At 43.5% G+C, this 26,393-nt stretch overlaps 1 protein-coding gene across 4 annotated transcripts in view; it reads right to left on the minus strand.

Annotated features, from left to right (window-relative positions):
* The window catches only part of TM9SF4 (transmembrane 9 superfamily member 4), a 52,174-nt gene that overhangs the window by 20,010 nt on the left and 5,771 nt on the right, over positions 1–26,393 (minus strand). The window contains exons 1-5 of one of the 4 annotated variants that reach the window (XM_035006048.1): positions 23,796–24,206; positions 10,777–10,890; positions 5,742–5,841; positions 926–1,050; positions 695–824 (exon numbers count right to left, since the gene is read on the minus strand). In XM_035006048.1, the coding sequence (XP_034861939.1) occupies positions 695–824; positions 926–1,044 (249 nt within the window). In that variant the 5' untranslated portion in view covers positions 1,045–1,050; positions 5,742–5,841; positions 10,777–10,890; positions 23,796–24,206. Of the gene's footprint in view, positions 1–694; positions 825–925; positions 1,095–5,741; positions 5,842–10,776; positions 10,894–23,795; positions 24,207–26,393 lie in introns of those variants that run through there. The other 3 variants (XM_035006046.1, XM_035006045.1, XM_035006044.1) reach the window with 3 other exon arrangements.

The following is a 26,393-nucleotide window of genomic DNA, read 5'->3' on the forward strand; positions in this document are numbered from 1 at the left end:
TTCTCTTCCCAAGTGGGGTCGGAAGCCCTCTGAGGTCAGGGGCTATGCCTCAAAAGAAACGGTTTTGTCCTTTATTCCCTAGTAGAAGGCGCTCAGTTTAGAAAATTAGAAAGACAGGAGAATCACTGTTACTATCATTGCTATTATCAGCTATTATTAGCATATTTCTCAGAGGCCGCGCTATAAAGTAGCAGACACACAAATCATCCGCTTTACTCTGCTTAAACAACCCTAAAGGGCGGCTATGCACACTGCAGGCATTTTACAGGTGAGGAATCAAAGGCTCAGAGAGGAAACAGGCAGGCTCAAGGGCACTCAACAACTAGTGAGTGGTGGAGGTGGGGCCCAATACCCAGGGAGCCAGCACGCTCCTGACCACTATCCTACCTAGCTCTCCTACATACTGTTGAAATTCCATCTTTGTTTTTTTGTTTTGTTTTAATCTTATAAACACGGAATCTGACTTTCTGAGGGACTGTGCCTTCAACTTCCTGTGTGGCATCTGCCAGAGCCTTGCCCAAAGCACAGACTCTCGCAGACCACACCCAGGGGCACCAGGAGAAACCTGCCTTGGTCATCCCACCTTTTGTTATAAACCTAGAGCTAAATATTTCCGCCTTCCCTGTGGCCCCAAGGGTTCATGACTTAGCAGGTGAAACTCCCCCAGCCCTGCGAGCACGCCGAGACCCTCTACCTTGTTGACATCTGTGAAGCCGAGCCGGTAGCCGTGTTCAAACTGCACATCTTTTTCCTTCTTCTTGTCATCACCGTCGCGGTTGGAGTACAGCTCCAGCCGGGTGGCCACAGGCAGGTTGTCGGCGATGCTGGAAACCCAAGGCCCCGCTCAGTCCCCCTGGACCGCCTCTCCCATCTGTGCCCCACCCCACACCAAGTTGGGGCCAGCAGGGAGCAGAGGACAACTTACAGGTGGACATAATAGTCTTCTGTGATCCGCTCGGCCACAAGCCGGCTCTGCTCCACGGTCAGGGTCACTGGCTTGTTGGACTGGCTGCACAGAACCTCACACTTCTTTTCGCTGTTCATTAGCACCTGGAAAGGGGTGTTGACAATCCGGTCCCCTCTCAGCACCTCTCCTGCCGTAAGAGAGACACATGGATCTCAGAGCTTCAGCCCTGAGGTTGCTGAGGTCAGCAGAGCCGTGGAGACACTGCTGACTCACAGGGCCCTTGGCAGTTCCACAGCCTGGCACTCGGTGTGCTACCCTACCTGGAGAGAGCTGGCCCCTCCGACTCCCACCTGTCCTCTCCACCCCCTCTGTGACATGCCACCAGACTTTCCAGGGCACATCAAATATGCCTCTAGGCCTCATGTGCCACTTCTTGCCCGCGTTCCTGGGAAACTCCTCCTCACCCTGTGAGCCCAGTTTCTGTTTCCCCTCTGGGAAGCCCTTCCTGACCTCTTCAGGGCCGAGCTCATCACTCTCTCCACTGATTTCCCTCTGTGTAGAGGCAGCGTTGTACAGCGGTGTAGACAGGACCAGCTACCGAGCCCTTGCTCTGCCACTTAACTATCTTAGCGGTCTTGGCCAAGTTACGTAACCTCAGTGAGCCTCAATTTCCGTATCTGTAAAATGGGGATAATACCAGTAGCCATCTCACAGGGTCCCAGTGAGAAATCAAGTACGAGGCACAGAGCAGGCCAGCAACAAATACCATCTTTATCGTCAGCATCACCTCCGCACCGTTTCATATGCTGATGATGCGACTTTGTGTGACTTTGCACCGTGCGCTGCCATGTTAAGGGTCTGCCATCCCTGACTATGAGCTCTTTTAAGGGCAGCAATGTTTCCCATTCATTTCTGTGTCTTCAGATCCCAGTTCGGGCAGGGAGGGAGGTGGGGTAAAATCCAGCACCTGAGATTTTTAGCCAAAACAGGTTTTTACTAGTGAACTGGCACACAGCGGCCAGGCGTGCAGGTGCAGAGCAGCTCAGGGCTGCCAACGACAGCCAACGGCACTTTCATTCTGAGCTGTTCCAACGGTTCTACCGGGATGATGTGACACTGGGGCAAGCTGAAGACTGACCAAGGCCAACAGACGAGGCTAGCGCCTGCACACACACAGAATCCAACACGGGCCTACCAGCAGGGACCTGCCTGGAAACGGCCCTCTCTGCCTAGTCAGTCATTCCTTCATTCATTCACTCATTCCCAGCATCTACCTGGTACTGCTTATGTGCTGGGCCCTGAACATGCGTTGCTGAACAAACTCATGGAGCTTATGGTCTAGTGGGAAGACAGACTTGGTGAAATCATCATGTAACAAGAGGAACTTGCTATAGACATGGGGAGCAGGTCTAGGAAAGTTTCTCTGAGGAAATGATGTTTGAAGTGAGCTCTAAAGGAAGAGGGGCATTGACTATGTAAACAGACAGAGGAAGAACATTCTAGATAGAAGGAACAGTATGTGCGAAAGCTCCTGGGGGTGGGAGACGTGTGCTGAGCTGGAGAGGCCTGTGTGGCTGCGGTGGAGAGAGCAAGGGGGAAAGTGACGTAAGGTGAGCCCAAGAGATGGGCTGGAGACGGACCTCAGGGCCTGTGGGCCGTGGCCAGAAGTCTGATCTTTATCCAGAGAGCGAGAAAAGGCCGTGAAGGGTTTCTTTTTCTTTTTTCTTTTTTTTTTTTTTTTTAAGATTTTATTTATTTATTTGAGAGAGAATGAGAGACAGAGAGCATGAGAGGGAGGAGGGTTAGAGGGAGAAGCAGACTCCCCGCTGAGCAGGGAGCCCGATGCGGGACTCGATCCCGGGACTCCAGGATCATGACCTGAGCCAAAGGCAGTCGCTTAACCAACTGAGCCACCCAGGTGTCCCCGTGAAGGGTTTCTAACAGGGATGGAGGAAGACATGACCTGATTCTGATGACAGAAGCATTGCACTGGCTGTTTTGTGGAGAAAACACAGAAAACGCAGGGGACTGGCTGGGGCAATGCCAGTCAGCCATGTGAGTGAGCGAGGACGGTGGCTGGACTGGGCGGTGCTGGGGGTGGACACAAGCACGCGGGGTCAGGAGCTACCGAGGGGACCGAGGGGGGCCGGGTGCGGACTGATACGAAGGACGAGTGAGCAGTGGTGGGAGACTGAGGTTCCTACAATGGGGTGCTAGGTGGGAAAAAGGAAAGAGGAGCAAATTTAGACAAAGGCCTTTTTTCGGTTTGGACACGTCAAGCAGGCAGTTAGATACCCACATTTTGGGCCCCACGGACAGGTCAGGGCTGTGGGTGGAAGCTGGGAGCTGCTGGCGTGCGAACAGTAAGCGGCAAGACGCAAGCTGCACCCCTGAGCAAAGTAGCAGCCCTGGCAAGTGTGGACGAGGCACTTAGGAGTGGGGGAGGGAGAAGAGGGGCTCCCCTTCCCCCCATTTTAGAAGCCGAGTAAGGCAGCTGAGTCTACAAAACCCAGGGACGGACTGGCCAGTGGAGAGCAAGGATGCCAGTAAGACATCTGCATGGTCTGCTGTGGAAACGATTCGGGTCCCCTTCTTCATTTCACAAAGAGAACACTAGAAGCAGACAGGGGCAGTGACTTGCCCATGAGGTGACTGCCATGGTGCTAAGCTCTTGGGCTCCTTCCTCCACACCACGCCCTACTGCCCACTTCTTTTTAGTCTACAAGGAGCTCACCTGAGGAAAGGAAGAACATACACAGAGAGGAACAAGGCTGTAGACCAAGTAAGCAGGTATCACTTCTTGATATTTAGAAATTAAATTTACACCAAGAAAGAAGGCGTGCTGGTCTGGAACAGCTCATCTCTAATATGCAAATGTTCCTTTTAACTTTTTATAGTTGGAGCAGATCGCCGGCCAGGCTAAATGAGCAACAAGCTACAAATGTGGACCCTCTAGGAGAGTGTGATGTTGTACTCCAGTACGTCTCCCACAGACACTCCGACACACACCACGGTGCGGATCTCCATCAGCACGACCACCACGAGCACAGCCCTCAGACAGCCCAGATGAACCTCTCTGGAGAAGGCAGTCCGGACAACAGCAAGAATTCTGTCTTTAGAGTTAAAAAAACCCCTGGGTAATATGTCAATTTCTCCACCTATTATTGGCCATGCGATCTGTGGAGCAAGTCTTTTAAACCCTCGAAGCCGCCGTTCCCACTACTAAGAAACAGGAGCAATGATATTGGTGAGGGACTGGGGCAAGGAACTGTACCTCCTTTTGCCTCACTTCTCTTACCTACGTCAAGGGGATACTAAGAGGAGCTACTTTGTAGGGCTGTCGTGAGAATTAACGAAGTTAAAGCACAGAAGTGCCTAGAACAGTGCCTGGCTCACAACGAGAGCCCTGTAAGTATTAATGGTGGTGATGATGAGAACACAGAGTATAAGGCTTGCCATCTAACAGGTATTTAACTAAGGAATTTTCTCCTCTATTCAGGTAGGACACTAACATTGACTGAATCCTACTGTGTCAGACATGGGTCAGAAATGGGAGAGAGAGAGGATTATAAGGCATGATCCCTCCACTCTAAGAACCCGTAGGCCATGGAAGGGAGGCATTCCACAAAGACAGAATGAGATACAATATAACAGGACAGCTTCTGTACATAAAAGTTTCCATTTCTGTGAGGCAGAACATTCCCCAGCTTCATGGAGGATGCAGTGGCTCAGAGAGCTTATTAAGGTCACCCAATATCACACCAAGGTGTGCCCAACTGCTGAGCCATGGGCTGCCAACAAGTCCACACAAGCTCATGGGCAAGGGAGGAGCTGTTCTGTGGTATGGAAAGGGAAAAGAAGGGTAAGTGAGCAGCCCAGAGAGTCAGTGGAAGTCAGCCCAGGCCCCAAGACAACAGTAGGAGGCAAGAAGAAGGGACAGGAGGTGCTGCCTGCTTTGGGTTAAGCTGACTGCAAGGCCTGCCTCCTGCTGGTCTGGGACACCCAATACCTGGTCATAGATACACTTGTCAGCTAGGGGTTCTGGAAACATCTGAGCCAGGGGTAGCTCTGACAGAGAAGGCAGACCTTTCGGAGGCCTGCTCAAGAACCAGTTCTCGCCTTTCTCCTTCCTAAGCTATAAGAGGAAAGTCTCCTAAGTTCCTTGAGGTCAGGGACAGCATCTACCCACATTTTTATCTCCAGGACTCAACACCAAGACGGGCACAGGGTAAGTATTAATAATCGTGTCAGGAATAGAGGCTTCCAAATGTCTTTTGCTTTAAGCCTGAAATTCTACCAAATGGAGAATTATCTGAATTAGAATAAAATGGCTACTATTTATGGAACACATATGCCAGACACTGCGTTGGGTGCTTCACACATTATTTGAGGCAAGTCTTGCACAGTCACTTAGCAAGAACTACAGTGATGTCTCTGCTTCCTTTAGGGCCGGAGGTAACCACTCACTCTTTTAATTAAAAGCAGAAGAGGTTGCAGAAACCATGAAAGAGAAGGGAATATCTAGAAATCAAGGTGAGAGCCGGTCTGAGCAGTCGCCACGGGCTGCAACTCTGAAGTCCTACTACATGGACTCCAAGCCCAGCTTAGCTGTTAATTAAAAATATAACCAGAGGCAAATCACTGCACCTGTCGAATGGGCATAAACATGGCAACTGCCTCCCCAGGGCTGTTATGAGGCTTGAATAAGCCGCTACGTATGTAAACTATGTAGAACGGTGCGTAGCACACAGCAATGTCAGGGTTAACTGCTACCATCGCCACGTGAAGATTCGGCCTCCCCTCCGGGACAGGCTGACAGTGAGAGAGAACTTACCCAGATTCTCTGCCTTGTAGGTTATTTTGCTGGGCTGGCAGAAGGGCAGCGAGTAGTATTCATAAGGTAGCTGGGTTCGAGAGCTGGTCAGCTTCACAGCCTAGTGGGAGAAGAGAGGCTGTTGCTCATCAACCCAGAAACCCGGACGACTGTTTCAATAATCTACGCCCCGCGCCCGGTACCCACACACACTGGTACATTAGCAACTCACTGCAGCACGTCACAGCTGCGGTACACTGGGTACTATACGGTCTACAATTCTGAGTGAGTTCATGTTTCATTTAGTTTTAGACTATATTATAGATCTTGTTTAAAATAATTACCAAATTTAATACATACTGAGAGTCTGGTATCCTTTGACCCTATAATTTCACTTCTGGGCATCTTTCCTAAGGAAATAACTCCAAATGAGAATAAACCTTAGGAACAAAGAGGTTCACTTCTTACTCATAACCACAGTGCTCTCCTGCTTGCAGTTCCTCGAGCCCGTCCAGCTCTCTCCCACCTCAGGCTCTGCACCTGCTGCCCCTCCCCACCTGACTCCATGCCTGTCCGGCTCCTTCGCACACTCAGGTCCCAGTTTACGGCCCCTCGCCTGGAAGTCCTCCTTAACTAGCTCAGCTAAGGGCATCCCCCCTTTGCTCTATTCCAACATGCGCAGTTTCCTAGGTAACATGTCTGATAAAACATAATTATTTTGTTTACCTGTTGTTTAAAAAAAAAAATCAGTCTCCTCCTAGAATTTAAGAGTTAGGCTCCATGAGGACAAGGACCTACAGAGCCAGGCACACAGCAGTGCTCATTAAATGTTTGCTGAGTGACTGAAGACAGGAAAAATGGGAAAACAAGTATAAGCCCCCACAATGGGAAACTTGTCAATAAATCATAATATACTCACATTCAATGAAATATGATGCAACCATTAAAAACAAGGTTTAAGAAGACCATGAAGGAAGGGTGCCTGGGTGGCTCAGTCATTAAGCATCAGCCTTCAGCTCAGGTCATGATCCCAGGGTCCTGGCATCAAGCCCTGCATCGGGCTCCCTGCTCCGCGGGAAGCCTGCTTCTCCCTCTCCCACTCCCCCTGCTTGTGTTCCCTCTCTCACTATGTCTCTATCTGTCAAATAAATAAATAAAATCTTTAAAAAAAAGACCATGAAGGAAAATGTTTAGGAAGTGATGCACGCACACAGAATATAGCTCTGGAAACAGTGACGGTCATAGGCAATGCCAAACCATAGATAAACAGAACTAATCAAAATGTTACAAAAAATAAATTCTGATCCACATGCAAATAAAATTATCTTGGCTATTTAGAAACTACCAACCATTCCTATGCACCATCTAAAAAAGTATAAATAATTTTTAGAATCCAGGTCCATGATTCTTATTTAAAACTCATAATTTGGAGGCGCCTGGGTGGCTCAGTCATTAAGCGTCTGCCTTCGGCTCAGGTCCTGATCCCAGGGTCCTGGGATCGAGCCCCACATCATGCTCCCTGCTCAGCGGGGAGTCTGCTTCTCCCTCTCCCACTCCCCCCTGCTTGTGTTCCCTCTCTTGCTGTGTCTCTCTCTGTTGAAAAATAAATTTAAAAAATCTTTAAAAGAAAGAAAGAAAGAAAGAAAGCAAGCAAGCAAGCAAGCAAGCAAGCAAGCAAGCAAGCTCATATTTTGGAATTAGGAATTATTTTGGTTTTAAAAGGGCAGTATGGACAACACCCCCCCAGCTGGATCTGGGGCAGTACCCCATATTTAATGACTATTTGTGCAAAGAAATGCAAAAATATTCATTCTAAGTGGGATAAATAAAGTCAAACACTTCAGGCCAAGGCTTGTCTATGAGAGCCTAGAAAACTGGGTTTCAGAGGTTTTTAGATGTTGGACTAAGGGACTGAGGACTACTATTAAGCATTTCATAAACTGCTTGAGCCGAAATGGCCAAAAAGTTACTGTCTATTATAACAGCCTGTTATTTTGTGTTTCTTACATTCTCTCTTTCTGAATAATCAAAAGAGTCCACGTTACAGAGATTGAGTCCCACCTTTATGTTCCCTCCACCCCTCCAGCCCCTCCCTCCCCAAAGTGTACCCTCTCACACCCCCAGCCTGTCAGGCCTGGAAGCCAGAGACACCCTCTCCTCCCTGGGCCACAAGCTTTGCTCTGGAGGGGGCTTTTGGCAGAAGCACTGGGAAGAAGGGTACTGCGGTAGGTAAGAGATGGAGTAGTTAAGGACTAACCCTATGTCTTCCTCACCACATGACCTTGGGCAAGGTGGTTTACTTCCCTGGGCCTTGGTTTCCATACCTGTGAAATATACAGTAACTCTGTAAAAAATACAGTATCTGCTTCAGAGCGTTCTTGGGGGGCATCTGAGTTAAGTCACTCACCCATAATGCCTGGTATGTAAATAACCCTCAATAAATGTTACTTTAATTACTCTTCCTGAAAGTTACAAGTCCGACTTGGGAGGAAGAAATATGCTCACAATACTGCAACACATGTAATGTTGCGTTTACTCATTAATTACTGCTTAGTTCTAAATGAACTTTTTAAAAAAGATTTTATTTATTTATACATATTATTTATTTATTTAGAGTGAGCAAGGGGAGGGGCAGAGGGAGAGGGAGAAAGAATCTGAAGCAGACTCCACACTGAGCGCAGAGCCCAACACAGGGCTCGATTCCACGACCTGAGATCATGACCTCAGCCAAAATCAAGAGTTGGATACTCAGCCATCAGAGCCATCCAGGCACCCCTAAATGCAGATGCTTTTTAATAGCCATTCATCAGACATATTTATCCACCTTGCCAGGCTATGTATTAGGAGCTCGTAACAGCAATAATTGGGAGAGAGAAGATCCTAGCTCTTTTAGAACTTGATTCCTAGTAGTTTTCATTTTCTTTTTAAACAAATGTATTATTTACATATTTATCCTCTTAACTGGTTAATTCCCCCTGGATAATCACAAGTTGCTTGTATGTGATGCCTCAAATAAGCATGACATGTAGCAATCTGCAATTTCACTAATACCTAAAATGTGACGGCAAACAAAGAGGCATGTACATGATGGCACATCCTGTGGCTGGCCCTTTGTGACCCTGTCTTCTGCTGTGATGCTCAGGAAAAGATAAACACTTGATTTTCACACAATCTTACTGCTTTGCTTTTGCACAGACCAGTTAAGATGTGGTTCACACAAAAAGGAGGCAAGAAATGTATGTTTATTTTAGGAACAGAATTTATTTTCATAACCTTATAAGTTTTGTTAGCCCTTTTTACACAATCACTAAGGTCTGAAGGACTACTTAAAAATTTCAACTACACATTACTTTGCTAAGGGAGGAACAGTGTGGTAGTCAAGTAGTTGGGGATTTACGGAGGTGAGAGAAGCCAAGTGTCCTACACTGTAAACACTGCACAGAAAAAAAAAAACAACCCAGAAAAATACCAAAGTATTAAAAGTGGTTATATTTGGCTGATGACAGAGGAGAGTCCCTTTGGCTGGGAGCCCTTGTACAAGGTTACGCCCCTACCCTGGTGGTAGTCTATATCCAATGACTGTTTCATGGAGGGATACAGAGAACCAGTCCTCTTGCTTCAATCTGGAACAACTTCAAAGGGCCAGGCATTCCAGTTCTAGAGCTTCCCACAGGCCTCTGTTGTACCACGGCTCAGTGTCTCCCTCTGCCCTGTCCTGCTTCCCTCACTCCCTCCCAAGTGCTGACCCTGAGAGCTTATCCAGGCAAACTGCACCATATCTCCACCTTGGAGTTTGTGCCCTGGGAAACCAGATCCAAGAAGATCCACCACCAACCCCTACCCCTGCTTGGGGCTCTGAGAAGGCCACCAACACAGTGCGCTGCTAAAGAGCCATTAATCAACATGCCAGCCTACCCACTGCCCCCGATCAACCATATTTTAAGTGACTCCCTCCCCACCTTTGCCAGTTGATTGACCCACAGTGGGCATCTAGCTTGAAAAGCAAAGGTGCCTGGTTGGATGGCTTCTCTCTAGACTTGAATCGTTCATGCACCAATTTGCCTCATCTACTTACCATTGATTCTACTATTTATTTGAATCTGACTCATTTTTAGAGAAATACATTTATTTAAGGAGCTAATACTACACTATTAAAAATGGAAAACCAGGGGCGCCTGGGTGGCTCAATCGGTTAAGCGGCTGCCTTCGGCTCAGGTCATGACCCCAGGGTCCTGGGATCGAGTTCCGCATCGGGCTCCCTGCTCAGCGGAGAGCCTGCTTCTCCCTCTCCCTCTGTCTGCCGCTCTACCTACTTGTGCTCTCTCTCTGTTAAATAAATAAAAATCTTTAAAATAAAAAAAAAAGGAAAACCAACAACAGCCATAAAATCATGAGTTGAAGTAGCAGCTATGTTTCTTAATATATATTAAAAGAACATAGGTATTAAAATAAAATACATTTGTCAACTCCTTAAAATCATCTCATATACCACCACTCAGACAGGCCAGACGCAGTTTGGAAAACCTGAACTAAAGAATCCAGCTGGTGGCAGAAGCTGCAAGTGAAAACACAGAGGCCGTAACAGGCTGTGTATGTGCAGACAAGCTGAGTCATGTGGAGAGAAGCTGGCAACAGAGAGGAGGATGGAGCCAATGAAACAGGGAGGCAGGCTGAGAGAGACAGACAGACAGACACGCACACACCTAGAAACCGAGGCACGTATGAGGGTGACAGTGAGAAACAGAGCCATGGAAAGAATCAGAACCAGAGCCAGAGAGAGAGCTGAAGAGGAGGAGAGGGACACAGTGAGAAGACCACGTACAGGCAAAGCCACAGAGGGGGAGAGAGAGATATGAAGAGGCAGAGCTGCTGGAACTGTGGGTTCCCGAGGGCACTCCCCTTCCAGCCACGCAGCAGGCACAAACCTGCTTTTTGCCACGGTGACTGGCACTGGCTTTTGTTCTCTGCAAGTGCAGGATGGACAGGACCATCTCACCAGGGTCCTCCAGACAGGCTGCCCTGCACAGAGGCTCCCTCAGTCCGGCATTGCACCTACCTTGATTTCTACAGGGTCGTTCTGGTGGAAGTTGATTGGTGCAACCCCAGGGACATAGAAGGCGCGTGTATCACGCGTGAGAGAGAGAAGCAGCAGGGCCCACGGCAACCAATCCTGCTTTGGAAGAAGAGAGGTCATAGTTGGAATGGGGGAAAGAAGTACATATCTCTCTGGGGCAGATCAAGTCATAGCACCTCCACATCTGCTTTAACTGACCCAGTCTCATCCCCACGCTGTAAGCGCTGTCTTCCAAATGCCCCCCCGAGTCCCACAAGGCACTGATTCTGCACTTCCAGAAACGAGTCACAAAACGAGTGAAGGGGGCGCCTGGGTGGCTCAGCTGGTTAAGCGACTGCCTTCGGCTCAGGTCATGATCCTGGAGTCCCTGGATCGAGTCCCGCATCGGGCTCCCTGCTTGGCAGGGAGCCTGCTTCTCCCTCTGACCCTCCCCCCTCTCATGTGCTCTGTCTCTCTCAATCTCTCTGTCTCAAATAAATAAATAAAATCTTTAAAAAAAAAACACAACAAAAACGAGTGAAGGACTTAACATGGGGACAAAAGGGAAGACTGTAATCCAGTAGCCACAGCTCCCCACTTCCAGATCAATGTTCTTTTCACTATTTCACACTGTGTCACTCTCCAGTATAGCTAGCAGGAAACAAAGTTCCATCATGTTCCACCAATTCCCTTGTCTCTATACAGCAAGAGGCTCACTTGGTCAGGAAGCTCCTATGTGACCAACATATTTTCCTACAAGCCTTCTTCAGATTGTACTGACCTCATCATCTGCCACTCTCCTCCTCACTCAGCCCCAGCTACACTGGCCTTCTTGCTGTCTCTTGTCAGCAAGCCCTTCTCTACCCCTCAGGGCCATCACCTTTACTGTTCCCTCTGCCAGAATGCCCTTCCCAACATACCTGCGTGGCTAACCTCATTCCTTATTTCATTCCGATCTCTCTCAAATGTCAGGTCCTCGGAGAAGCCTTCACTGCCGATCCTACCTAAAATAGCGTCCTCAGGGCTCCCATTCCCCACCCCTGTACTTCATTTCTCTTCATGGACTTATCTACAGACATGCACAATATGCATGTACATTATCTTATCATGTACAATATGCATTTGTTTATTTGTGCAGTCTGTCGCCCTCCACTCGAATGTGACCGCTGTGGGAGCAGGGACTGTGCGTCTCCAGGGCTTGGCACCCAGCAGGTGCTCAGTAAATGACCTGCATGCAGGATGGTCACCTGGGAATTAAAGGCAAGAAAGACCAATTACTGGCCTCAAGAAATGCACTCCATCAAAATGTCTCTTTCCCTTCATTAACAACATGCTTCACCCCCTTCAAGGAACTAGATGAGCTTCCTGATTCTCTCTCCCCACCTGGTGTGAACAAGGAACTCTTACCCAGACACCTGGATCCGGGACTCACTAGTGCTCCCGCCTCTGCCCTCTCTCTCCATCCTCTGTACCTGCTGCAGCTATGCTGACCCTCGTTTCTGTCTGCCGGACACTGGCCACAGCCTTCTGACCACCCTGCCTTCACAGCCCCTCCATCCTTCAAGTTACCACCACACACACACACACTCTCTCTCTCTCTCACTCACTCACACTCAGATGATTCTTTCTGGAACTCAGCTTTATACGGAATCAGGATCACTAAAGGGCTTGCTAAAAATGGAGACTCATCTGCATTTTTACCACTAATCTAAGAGTCTGAGCTTGGTTCACTTTTTGTAGATACATAGCTTGGTCAAAGTCTTTTTTTTTTTTTTTTTTAAGCTTTTATTTATTTTTGAAAGAGAAAACACGCATGAGTGGGGGGAGGGGCAGAGGGAGACATAGGTTCCCTGCTGAGCAGGGACCCTCCCCCCTCCCCCCCACAGGGCTTAATCCCAGGACACTGGGATCATGACTCGAGCCAAAGGCAGGTGCTTAACAAACTGAGCCACCCAGGTGCCCACCAAAAAACTTTAATTTTAAAATAAATTTATGTTTACAGAAGAGCTGCAAAGGTACTATGAGAATTCCCATATACACTTCACTCAGTTTCCTCTAATGTTAACATCTTATATAACTACGAGCAGGCAAGGCTTTTAAAAAAAATAATTAGTTTAAAAACAATTTGAAAAAGTAGCACATACACAGTAAATAATTCTAACACAGTACAAATGGGTATACCATGAAAAATAAATCTTCTCCCACTTGGGTTCCCCATAGATAACTGCTATCACCAGTTCCTTGAAAATCCCTCTAGGGGCGCCCGGGTGGCTCGGTTGGTTGGGCGGCTGCCTTCAGCTCGGGTCATGGTCCTGGAGTCCCGGGATCGAGTCCCGCATCGGGCTCCCTGCTGAGCGGGGAGTCTGCTTCTCCCTCTGACCCTCCTCCCTCTCATGCTCTCTATCTCATTCACTCTCTCGCAAATAAATAAAATCTTAAAAAAAATTAAAAAACAAACAAACAACTACATTAAAAAAAAAAATTCCCGGGGCGCCTGGGTGGCTCAGTCATTAAGCGTCTGCCTTCGGCTCAGGTCATGATCCCGGAGTCCCGGGATTGAGTCCCACATCGGGCTCCCTGCTCGGTGGGAAGCCTGCTTCTCCCTCTCCCACTCCCCCTGCTTGTGTTCCTGCTCTCGCTATCTCTCTCTCTGTCAAATAAATAAAATATTAAAAAAAAAAAAATTCCCAAAAACCTAACTGAACACCTCAAGAATCCAGAAAAATAACAAGTGAAGCCCAAAGTTTGCAGAAGAAAGGAAATAATAAAGAGGCAGAAATAAATAAAAAGAAGAATTTTATTTATTTATTTATTTTTAAAAGGAGAATTTTAAAAATAGAAAAAACACCTACAACAGAGGTAAGTTGGTTTTTTTGAAAAGATAAAAATCAACAAATGAAACGAAACGAAATTTAACAGCACCGAGAGAAAAAAAGAGGGAAGAAGGCTCAAATAAAATCAGAAATGAAAGAGGAGACATTATAACAGGTGCCTCAGAATTAAAAAGGATTATAAACAATTATACATCAACAAATTGGGTAACTTAGAAGAAATGGGTAAATTCCTAGAAACACATATAACCTCCCAAAATGGAATCAAGAAGAAACAGAAAACCAAAACAGACCAATAAAGAAGGGGGATTGAATCAGTAATCTAAGACCTCCCTTCACAGGTGAACTCTCCCAAATGTTCAATAAAGAATTAACATTAATTCTTCTTAAACTCTTCCAAAAACAGAAGAGGGAATACTTCCAAACTCTTTTTATGAGGTGAGCATCAGCTTGATACCAAAACCAGACAAAGATACCATGCGAAAACTATAGGCCAATATCCTTGATGAACATAGATGCAAAAATTCTCAGTAAAATGCTAGCAAGCTGAATTTAACAGCACATTAAAAGAAGCATACACCAAAATCAAGTGGGATTTATCCCTGGGATGCAAGGATGGTTCAACATATGCAAATCAATCAGTGTGATACACCACATTAATAAAATGAAAGAAAAAACCACGTGATCATCTCTACAGACACAGTAAAAGAATATGACAAAAGTTCAACATCCATTCATGATTTAAATTCTCAACATAAAAGGTATAAAAGGAACTTACCTCAACACAATAAAGACCTTATATGAAAAGCCCACAGTTGATATCACTATTTCTAGCTAATCAAAAATTTTTCCCTCCCAGAAAGCCAGACACCAGACCTTTTTGCCTTATCTAACACGTAATTTGAAGCCAGGGCAGAGGATTACAATCTCCTATAGTCATCAAGCCAATTAAATCTAAGAAGTTACTCCAGCTCTACCTTCTTGTGAAACAGAATTCTCCAATCTTAGCAGAGAGATGCTGCCCCGGGCAGCTGAAGCGCTCCCTGACAGCTTAGGTTGCAGAGAGATTAAAAGCAAATCCTGAAAGATTCCAACAGGCTTCTGTTCCAAAGTCTCAAACCAATAGCACGAGTATACACACAAAAACCAAAAACAGGGGCGCCTGGGTGGCTCAGTTGGTTAAGCGACTGCCTTCGGCTCAGGTCATGATCCCAGGGTCCTGGGATCGAGTCCCGCATCGGGCTCCCGGCTCAGCGGGGAGCCTGCTTCTCCCTCCGACCCTCCCCCACTCTCATGCTCTATCTCATTCTCTCTCTCTCAAATAAATAAATAAAATCTTAAAAAAAAACAACAACAAAAAAACACAAAAAACAAAAAGACACAACAATGAGGGTAATACTCACCCTAGCGGAAAACAACAAAAAGCAACAAGTAGTCATAGAGTCACTGAGCACCGGCCAAGTAAGTACAAGTCACTGTGGCACACAGTCCTTTCCATTTTTTTAAAAAATTTAATTTTATTATGTTATGTTAATCACCATACATTACATCATTAGTTTTTGATGTAGTGTTCCATGATTCATTGTTTGTGTATAACACCCAGTGTTCCACGCAATAATGTGCCCTCTTTAATACCCATCACCAGGCTAACCCATCCCCCCACCCCCTCCCCTCTAAAACCTTGTTTCTGAGTCCATAGTCTCTCATGGTTCGTCTCCACCCTGATCTCCCCCTTCTCCTAATGTCCTCCATGCTATTCCTTATGTTCCACAAATGAGTGAAACCATATAATTGACTTTCTCTGCTTGACTTATTTCACTTAGCATAATCTCCTCCAGTTCCATCCATGCTGATGCAAAAGTTGAGTATTCATCCTATCTGATGGCTGAGTAATATTCCATTGTATACATGGACCACATCTTCTTTAGATTTTTTTTTTTTTTTAATTCATGAGAGACAGAACGAGAGAGAAAGGCAGAGGGAGAAACAGGCTCCCAAGGAGCAGGGAGCCCAATGCGGGACTTGATCCCAGGACCCTGAGATCATGACCCGAGCCGAAGGCAGATGCTTAACCATCTGAGCCACCCAGGCGCCCGAGGACCACATCTTCTTTATCCATTCGTCTGTTGAAGGGCATCTCGGCTCTTTCCAGTTTGGCTACTGCAGACATTGCTGCTATGAACACTGGGATGCATATGGCCCTTCTTTTCACTACATCTGTATTTTTGGAGTAAATACCCAGTAGTGCAATTGCTGGGTCATAAGGTAGTTCTATTTTTAATTTTTTTGAGGAACCTCCACACTGTTTTCCAAAGTGGCTGTACCAACTTGCATTCCCACCAACAGTGTAAGAGGGTTCCCCTTTCTCCACAACCTCTCCAACAAACAAATGTTTGAAACAACAAAGTTTCTTGCCTTGTCAATTTTTGCTGTTCTAACTGGTGTAAGGTGGTATCTCAGTGTGGTTTTGATTTGAATTTCCCTGATGGCTAATGATGATGAACATTTTTTTCATGTGTCTGTTAGCCATTAGACACTTTTGAGAAGTGTCTGTATCTTCTGCCCATTTTTGGACTGGATTATTTGTTTTTTGGGGTGTTGAGTTTGAGAAGTTCTTTATAGATCTTAGAAATCGGTGCTTTGCCTGTAGTGTCATTTGCAAATATCTTCTCCCAGTCTGTGGGTTGCCTCTTTGTTTTGTTGACTGTTTCCTTTGCTGTGCAGAGCTTTTTATCTTGATGAAGTCCCAAAAGTTCATTTTCGCTTTTGTTTCACTTGCCTTTGGAGATGTATCTTGAAAGAAGTTGCTGTGGCCGATGTCGAAGAGGTTACTGCCTATGTTCTCCTCTAGGATTTTGATAGATTCCTGTCTCACATTGAGGTCTTTCATCCATTTTGAGTCTACCTTTGTGTATGGTGTTAGAGAATGGTCGAGTTTCATTCTTCTGTATATAGCTGCCCAATTTTCCCAGCACCATTTATTGAAGAGACTGTCTTTCTTCCATTGCATATTTTTTCCTTTGTCGAAGATTATTTGACCATAGAGTTGAGGGTCCATATCTGGGCTCTCTATTCTGTTCCATTGGTCTATATGTCTGTTTTTGTGCCAGTACCATGCCGTCTTGGTGATCATTGCTTTGTAATATAGCTTGAAATCCGGCAACGTGATGCTCCCAGCTTTGTTTTTCTTTTTCAACATTTCCTTGGCGATTCGGGGTCTTTTCTGATTCTATAGAAATTTTAGGATTGTTTGTTCCAGCACTTTGAAAAATGTCATTGGAATTTTGATTGGGATGGCATTGAAGGTATAGATTGCTCTGGGCAGCACAGACATTTTAACAATGTTTATTCTTCCGATCCATGAGCATGGAATGTTTTTCCAACTTTTTGTGTCTTCTTCAATTTCTTTCATGAGTGTTCTGTAGTTCGTAGAATATAGATTCTTTGCCTCTTTGGTTAGGTTTATTCCAAGGTATCTTATGGTTTTTGGTGCTACTGTAAATGAAATCGATTCTCTAATTTCTCTTTCTACAGTTACATTGTTAGTGTATAAGAAAGCAACTGATTTCTGTGCACTGATTTTTTATCTTGCCACATTACTGAATTGCTGTATGAGTTCTAGTAATTTGGGTGTGGAGTCTTTTGGGTTTTCCACATAAAGTATCATGTCATCTGCAAAGAGAGAGAGTTTGACTTCTTCTTTGCCAATTTGAATACCTTTTCTTTCTTTTTGTTGTCTGATTGCTGTTGCTAGGACTTCCAGTACTATGTTGAACAACAGTGGCGAGAGTGGGCATCCTTGTCGTGTTCCTGATCTTAAGGGAAAGGCTTTCGGCTTTTCCCCATTGAAGATGATACTCACTGTGGGTTTTTCATAGATGGATTTTATGAAATTGAGGAATGTTCCCTTTATCCCTATACTCTGAAGAGTTTTAATCAGGAAAGGATGCTGTATTTGGTCAAATGTTTTTCCTGCATCGAGAGGACCATATGGTTCTTCTCTCTCTTAATTAGTGTGTTCTCTCACATTGATTGATTTGCAAATGTTGAACCACCCTTGCATCCCAGGGATAAATCCCACTTGGTCGTGGTGGATGATCCTTTTAATGTACTGTTGGATCCTATTAGCCAGGATTTTGTTGAGAATTTTGGAATCCATATTCATCAGGGATATCGGTCTGAAATTCTCCTTTTTGATGGGGTCTTTGCCTGGTTTGGGGATCAAGGTAATGCTGGCTTCATAGAATGAGTCTGGAAGCTTTCCTTCTGTTTCTATTTTTTGAAACAGCTTCAGGAGAACAGTCCTTTGCATTTACAAGTCCCTACTTTGTGCCAAGTTACAAACGCTGACTTGCACCATTCCCACAGTTGACTGCTAGTTAACCCGAGACCCAGAGATTAAATAACTTGCCCAAGGTCAGAGGCAGAGGAACAGGTATGCTCTCTTCAGGCAGGTGAGCTGCATTAAAGATGATGAGCATGTAACGATGATCCTGATAACAATGGCAGCTAACATTGACTGAATGATGATTATGTTCTACTAAATATTAAAATATAGAGCTATCCAATTTTAGTATATGTGCTGCCGAAGTGAGCACAATATAGAGCTATCCAAACTGGTACTGGAGAAGACAGAAAAGACTTAAACACACAAACTGAAATAGAAGTGTGAGGAGAAAATACAGATATACTTTTAAATATTTTATTTTATTTATTTTTTAGAGAAGCAGGTTGGGGGGGAGAGAGAAAGAGAATCTCAAGCAGGCCCCACACCCAGTGCAGAGCCTGATGCAGGGCTCAATTTCACAACTGAGATTGCACCTGAGCCAAAATCAAGAGTCAGATGCTTAAATGACTGAGCCACTCAGGCGCCCCAATACAGATATACTTTTAAACAATCTTGACATGGCAAGTTTCCTAAGAATGAAACAAAACCCAGAAACTATAAAGAAAAAGGATACATAGGAAGAAGGAAGAAAAATTTAAAAATATATACATCATAGACAAAGAAAAACACAATTTGGGTATAAATATTTACCACACACCTGACAAAGGACTATTCTTTCAGTATACCAAGAGCTCTTATAAACCAATCAAGGACAAATAACCCAAAAGAATATGAATGGGCAGTTAAAAAAAAGTTCAAAAGGCCAAACACAAAAAGATGGTCAACATCATTCATAATTTAAAAAATGCAAATCAAGGGGCTCCTGGGTGGCTCAGTCGTTAAGTGTCTGCCTTCGGCTCAGGTCATGATCCCAGGGTGCTGGGATCAAGCCCCACGTCAGGCTCCCTGCTTGGCGGGAAGCCTGCTTCTCCCTCTCCCACTCCCCCTGCTTGTGTTCCCTCTCTTTCTGTGTCTCTCTCTGTCAAATAAATAAAATCTTTAAAAAAAAAATGCAAATCAAAATAATGGCATCTGATTTTTTACCTATTAGAGTCACAAAGCTTTAAGAAATCTGAATATACTAGCTATAGGTAAACTGGTACAGTGTTTGGGGAGGGCAATTTAGCCCTCTATACTTAAATGGAAGGTAGAACTATTTTCGAAGGACCACCAACATAAGTTATAAAGTATAAAATAAATAAGATGCACAGCAGTGTGTGTATAGTATAATCTCATTTATCTAAAAAAATTTTATTTTATTTATTTATTTTTTAAAAGATTTTATTTATTCATCTGATGATGAGAGAGAGAACACGAGAGGAGAGAGGATCAGAAGCAGAAGCAGACTCCCCACTGAGCAGGGAGCCCGATGCGGGACTCGATCCTGGGACTCCAGGATCATGACCTGAGCCGAAGGCAGTCGCTTAACAAACTGAGCCACCCAGGTGCCCCTAAAAAAAATTTTTTTAAACCTGTACCAAAGCCAAAGACATCCCAAGAAAAGGAAACTTACAAATAGTCCTCATGAACATAGATAGAAAAAATCCTTCATAAAATATTAGCAAATCATATCCAGCAATATATGAAAAGGTTTATATACATCATGACCAAGTGGGATTTACCCCAGAAATGCAAGGTTGGCTCAATATCTGAAAATCAATGTAATACACCATATAAAGGACAAAACCACACAATCTTCACAAAGAAAAAGCACTTGACAAAATCCAACAGATATTCATGATAAAATCTCCCAACAAATTAAGAATAGAAAGGAACTTCCTCAATCAGATAAAGAGCAGCTATGAAAAACCCACAGCCAACACCATACTTAATGGTGAAAGACAAATGCTTCCTCCTAAGATGATTGACAAGGCAAAGATGTCCACTCTTGCCATTTATATTCAACATTGTGCTATATAAATGCAAATAATGTTCACTGAAGCAAATAATTAATTAAAGGCATCCATACTGAAAAGAAGTAAAGGAGTTTTTATTGTAGATCACATATCTTGTATTTAGAAAATCCTAAGGAACCCCAAAACAACTACTAGAACTAATAAAGTGAGTAAGGTCGGAAACTACAAGATCAACATATAAAAATTAATTGTATTTCCACATACTAGCAACAAACAACCCCAAAGTTAAATTTAAAAAATAGCTCCATTTATAATACCTTCAAAAAGAATAAGATATTTAGGAATAAATTTTTTTTAACATATATTTATTTATTCTAGAGACAGAGTATGCACACAAGCAGGGGGAGGGGCAGAAGGAGAGGGAGAGAATTTCAAGCAGGCTCTGACTTCCTGCTGAGCGCAGAGCCTGTTGCAGGGCTTGATCTCACCACCCTGACATCAGACCTGAGCAGAAATCCAGAGTTGGCTGCTTAACCGACTGAGCCATCTAGGCTCCCCAGGAATAAATTTTTTAAAAAAACTTGTATACTGAAAATTACAAAACATTCTAAGTAACTGGAGAGACATTCCATTTTCATGGATTGAAAGACTCAATATTGATAGGATGGCAATTCTTCCCAAACTGATCTACAGATTCAAAGCAATCCTTATCAAAATCCCAGCAGGCTTTTTTGTAGAAACTGAACAAGTCAACCCTAAAATTATTTGGAAACACAAAGGATCCAGAACATCCAAAACAACTTTTAAAAATAACAAATTTTAAGCTTATTTCATTTCTAAGCTTATTATAAAGCTACAGTAATCAAGACAGTGTGGTAAGGATATGCATAAAGATCAATGGAAATTAAAAGTCCAGAAATAAATCCATATGTTTATAGTAAATTGATTTTCAACAAGTTGCCAAGGCAATTCAATAAGAAATGGATAGTCTTTTCAACAAATGGTTCTTGGACATTTGGGTAGCCGCATGCAAAAGGAACCTCACACCATACACAAAAATTAACTCAAAATCTATCTTAGACTTGAATAGACAAGCAAAAACTATAAAACTTCTAGAAGAATAGTTATGAGAAAATCTTTGTGACATTGAGTTAGGCAAAGATGTCTTAGATACAACACCAACAGCACAATCTATATTTAAAAAATTGATAAAATTGATTTCATCAAAATTTAAAACTTTTACACTTCAAAAGATATCATTAAGAAAATGAAAGACATGGGCCTAGAGGGTATTATGCTAAGTGAAGTAAGTCAAACAATAACAAATATCATATGATGGCACTTATATGTAGAATCTAAACAACAAAACAAACAAATAAACAAGACAGAAATAAACTCAGGTGAAGGGGATTAAGAGGTACAAACTTCCAGCTATAACATAAGTAAGCCTGGGTGGCTCAGTTGGTTAAGAGTCTCCCTGCTTCAGGCGCTTTGCTCAGTGGGGAGCCTGCTTCTCCCTCTCCCTCTGCCTGCCACTCCCCCTGCTTGTGTGCGCACGCTCTATTTTTAGTATATGTGCTGCTGAAGCGAGCACACGCTCTCTCTAATAAATAAATAAAACCTTAAAAATAAAATAAGTCATGAGGATGTAAAGTACAGCGTAGGAAATGGAGTCAAAAATACTGTAATATTATATCTTTGGTGACAGAGGGTAACTACACTTACAATGGTATCCATTTTATAATGTATATAAAATATCATATCACCATGTTGTACAACTGAAACTAATATATTGTATGTCAATTATACTTCAATTTTTTAAAATTAAAAAAAAAGAAAATGAAAGACAAGCCACAGACTAGAAGAAAAATCTTTGTAAATCACATATCTGATAGAGAACTTGTATCCAGAATACATAAAAAATTCTTACAACTTAATGATAAAACAAACAATCCAACTTAAAAAACTGGCAAAAGATCTGTATACACATTTCACCAAAGAAGATATACAACTGGCTAATAAGCACATGAGATGATGTTCAATATCATTCGTCATTAGGGAACTGCAAACTAAAACCACAATGAGGCACACCACACATCCATGAGAATGGCTAACCTCAAAGACACAGACAATAACAAGTGTGGACAAAGATGGACAAAGTGGAACCCTCATGTATTGATGGGAACATAAAATGGTACAGCCATGGGAAAGTTTGGCAGTATCTTTAAAAAATTCAACATAAACTTAACCATATTACCCAGCAATTCCAATCCTAGGCATTTACCCAAGAGGAGAGGAAACAGTTGTCCATACAAAGACTTGTACATGAATGTTCCTAATAGCTTTGATCAAGAAGTCCAAAGCTGGAAACAATCCAAACACCCATCAATTGGTGAAGGGGGAAACAAAATGCAGTACAGCCATGCAATGGAATAGTATTCAGCAATAAAAAGAAGTGAACGACCAATTCCTTTACACGATTGACAAACCCCATAAACGTAATGCCAAGTTAATGAAGCCAGATGCAAAAGTCTATATGGTGTATGATTCCGCTTAAGTGAAATGCCCAAGAAAGGCAAATCTAGAGACAGAAAGATCAGTGGTTGGCCGGTGTGGGAGCAGGGACTGACTCCAAGTGTCAACCCCTCTGCTGCAAGGGAACCTGATGGGGTGACAGAAATGTTCTAAACTTTGTGTTATTGTGATGATGACTGCATAGGTCTATACATTCACTAAAATTGAATGAACTATATTCATTGAACTACATACTTAAAATCAGTCATTTGAATGATAAATTAATGAACTATATTATTCATAATAGTTCATAAACGGAATGAACTATATTCATTCAACTATACACTTAAAATCAGTCATTTTATGGTGTTAAATGACACCTTTATAAACCTGAAGAAAAAAAATAACCAGCTCAAGGGAGGACTTGTCACAGATGAAACAAGTCTGGCAATATAATGGTAATTCTTGAAGCTGGGTGATGGGTTATGGGGGTTCCTTATACTATTTCTTCTACTTTTGTAGATGTTGAACATTTTTTATAATAAAAAGTATTTTTAAACAGACATTTTCATTTGTACAAAAATATTCTAGGGAAAAAAAACTTTTCAATCAATGCCTATGTACCTCTGATGAATGCCTGGGGGTAGCGGGGTGACTTTCATTTCTTTTACAGCTTTTTTATCCTAACTTTTCCATGTACATGAATCACTCATATTCAAAATAAATATTTACATTTTAAGACGGGGAAGGAGATGGGCTGCCTCTGAAAATACTTGGGCAAATTCCCCTGAAAATGTACAGAAAATGGAAGCTATAAGGTAAGAACAATGCAGAGGGGATTCTGGCAGGATGTGAGTAATCAGTGCTCATTTCGGTAGCACATACACTAAAACTGGAACGATAAAGATTCGCATGGCCCCCAGGCAAAGACGTGTGAGTAACCAGACCAGATCAGTAATCCTTAACTGTAGGGAGAGTACTGCAGACCCCTCTGAGCATCTTATAAGTCACCAAATGAAAGGTACAGCACAGGGAATACAGTCAAGGATATTGTAACAATGTTGTATGGTGACAGATGGTAGTTACACTTGTGGTAAGCATAGGTTCAGAGTTGCTGAATCAAGTTGTTGAATCATTATGTTGTGTGCCTGAAACTAATACAACATTGTGTGTCAACTATACTTCAATTAAAGAAAAAAATGCTATAGACCCTGTTCCCAGAAAAAACACTCCAAACACAATCTGATGTATGATTCCAGGAGGAGGATCAAGGGCCTAGAAGTTCATGGGCCCCAGATAAGACCCTTGTACTGGTTACCATTCAAACCCCTTTGTGACTCTTTCACTTCATTATCTCTGCAGCTCAGACAGCCTGATAGAGGATGCTGGACCCATAGTTCATTTCTGTAAGGAAGTTGGAGAGTAGCACAATACCTGCTTCTTGGGAAATTCCTTTGTATCTTCCTTTAATTTTCAATTGATCATCATAGGAACTTCCATGTGAAGTTCAGTCTGAAAAGCCAATTAAGTATTTAGCAAATGCCTGTTCAGAGCTAAGAAAGGAATGGGAGTGCTAACATGTGAACTAGCTCATTCAACGTTATTTTGCTTCACTTGGTTTCCAAGGCACGAGATAGCAAAGGCAGCATGACAAGAAGCAAGGTGATAGCAATCTAGAAGCCCTTCATGCTGTAATCTAACACCCCATCACTGGCAAAGATATGCATGACCTGGAAAGTTATAAAGCTCAGGAGACCCAAGAATCAAGGTCTTGCCCTCCCAATGTATTTTATTCTTGGGGGGCTGGGCATGCAGAAAAAACTCTTCCAAGAGCCCAATGAAGAACTGCTAGAACTAAAAAGTACCCCTCACTTCCTAAAATTTGCTCCACCCAGTTTGAAAGGTGTGAACAATGAACTTCTTCCAAAAAAAGAAGAAGAAGAAAAAAAGAAGTTTCCTCCTGAGAACTAAAAATTAGTTCATTCACTCACATTTCTCTGTGGCCAGAAGTTAGCCTTTTCTCTTCTGGAGCCCCTGCCTTGCAGTCTTCTTTCCCATAAACAGCATCACCTAGCGATTGACTCTGGCCTGTCTGTGGACAGCCTTTCTGGCTCCTGGTTCCTAACCCATACGTTTCTTGCCACAAAAGCAGCACCTTCCTCAACAGTAAGCTAGATTCTTCTATTTCCTTCTCAAAGATACAGTCACCATTTTAAGATCAAGTAGTAACTGCTCCCCAGATTAAGAAAAAAAGAGAAAAAAAAAAGAAAGAAAAAGGCTGTGGGGCACAGTTTGCCAACAGTTAACTGAAATCAATTACCCAATCAGCTAGAGCTCCCCAAGAATTCAACCACACATGCAAGATGGCTAATGACAGCTCAGGACCACTTACCAAGCAGCCCCCATGGAGCTAAAGAACTCACAGAGGAAAAAAGAAAAAGAAAAAGAAAGAAAAAAAGAACCAAATTAGCCACAGGAGGCTCTGAAAATGTAGCCTTTATTTCAGAGCCCAGAGATACAGAGTTGCCGTTGAGCAGAGATACATAGAAAGACTCCAAGCTGTTCTTCGGGAGTAGGGAAAAAGGGGCAGCCAGCTGTGGAAATCCAAGTGAAAGTAGTCACTACCCTCACCAAGCAACGGACAACCCGACCTAAACCTTGAGGCCAGAAAGGGCAGAAATAAAACACAAGAACTGCACTGACCTTCCCTCTCCCCTATGGGCATTTATAAAAGAACGCTCAGTTAGTTGAAGCAACCGGCTTAAATGGTTCGCCTCTGGAAGACTTCAAACCTTGGAACAGAAAAATTAAGAGAGCTCTCTTTGTGCCATGAGCTCTCATCTCATATTTTATTTAATAATCATAACAATCCTTTGAGGACAGTGTCACCCCTCACTTTAAAAGTAAGGAAATCGATTCAGTACGGGATAATAAAAAGCTCTGAAGATGGATGGTGGTGAGGGTTGCACAACACTATGAATGTAATTAATGCCACCAATCGTACACTTCAAAAACTTCAAATGATACCTTTTGTTATATATATGTTACCACACATGCACAAAGATTTTTGAAATGGTTAACTGCGGTTTAAAAAAAAAAAAAAAGCTTGTCCAAAGTTATTAAATCAATCACAGGTCCTTAGACCAAGCCTTAGTTTCTTCACCTGTAAAATGGGCTTTCATAAGGATCCCATGGAATATTGGATGGGCATATAGTTTATCAGCTGAAATGTATCGTGAGAGTAGAACCTTTTCCCTTGAAGTCAGGTCACATAGGGGATTACCACACACCTTTAATAGTTTTTGAATCAGAATGTCAGAGTAAGGGGGCACCTGGGTGGCTCAGTTGGTTAAGCGGCTGCCTTCGGCTCAGGTCATGATCCTGGAGTCCCGGGATCGAGTCCCGCATCGGGCTCCCTGCTCGGCGGGGAGTCTGCTTCTCCCTCTGACCCTCCTCCCTCTCGTGCTCTCTGTCTCTCATTCTCTCTCTCAAATAAATAAATAAAATCTTTAAAAAATAAAAAAAATTAAAAAAGAATGTCAGAGTAGGAAACACTTTATAGAGAGACTATCTTATTCAGGAGTCGCAAATTCAAACACGGAGCAGGACCATGCAAGTGACCTAAACAGTGAGACCGCTCCGGAGTGATACAGGAGGGTGCCGAGACAGGAAGTGATGAGCTGGGCCCTGTGTGGAGCATGCCTCTGACAGGGAATCTTGGCCCAAATTCTCAAGAGAAAATGAAAACCTAGCTTTGAAATGTGAAATCTCCCCAATTAAATGTTGGCAACCAACTCAAAAACTTTTAAGTCTGGTGCCAGTCAAAAGCAAAGCAAAGCAAAGCAAAGCAACCCACCCCAAATCAAGTCCATGTGAAGATGTGGTCCACGGACTGCCAAATTTACAGCATCTGATGTACCATGAGTAGAAACTGAGGCTCAGAGATGGTAAGTGACTTGCCAGGTACCCAAACTCCCTTCTAAACTGGCTTAAGAATTCAGTTCCAACTTGTGCTTTGATTTTGTTTTTTAA

The sequence above is a fragment of the Mirounga leonina genome, unplaced genomic scaffold, assembly GCF_011800145.1.
Source record: "Mirounga leonina isolate KUSES-001 unplaced genomic scaffold, KU_Mleo_1.0 Mir_150, whole genome shotgun sequence".
Lineage (NCBI taxonomy): Eukaryota > Metazoa > Chordata > Mammalia > Carnivora > Phocidae > Mirounga > Mirounga leonina.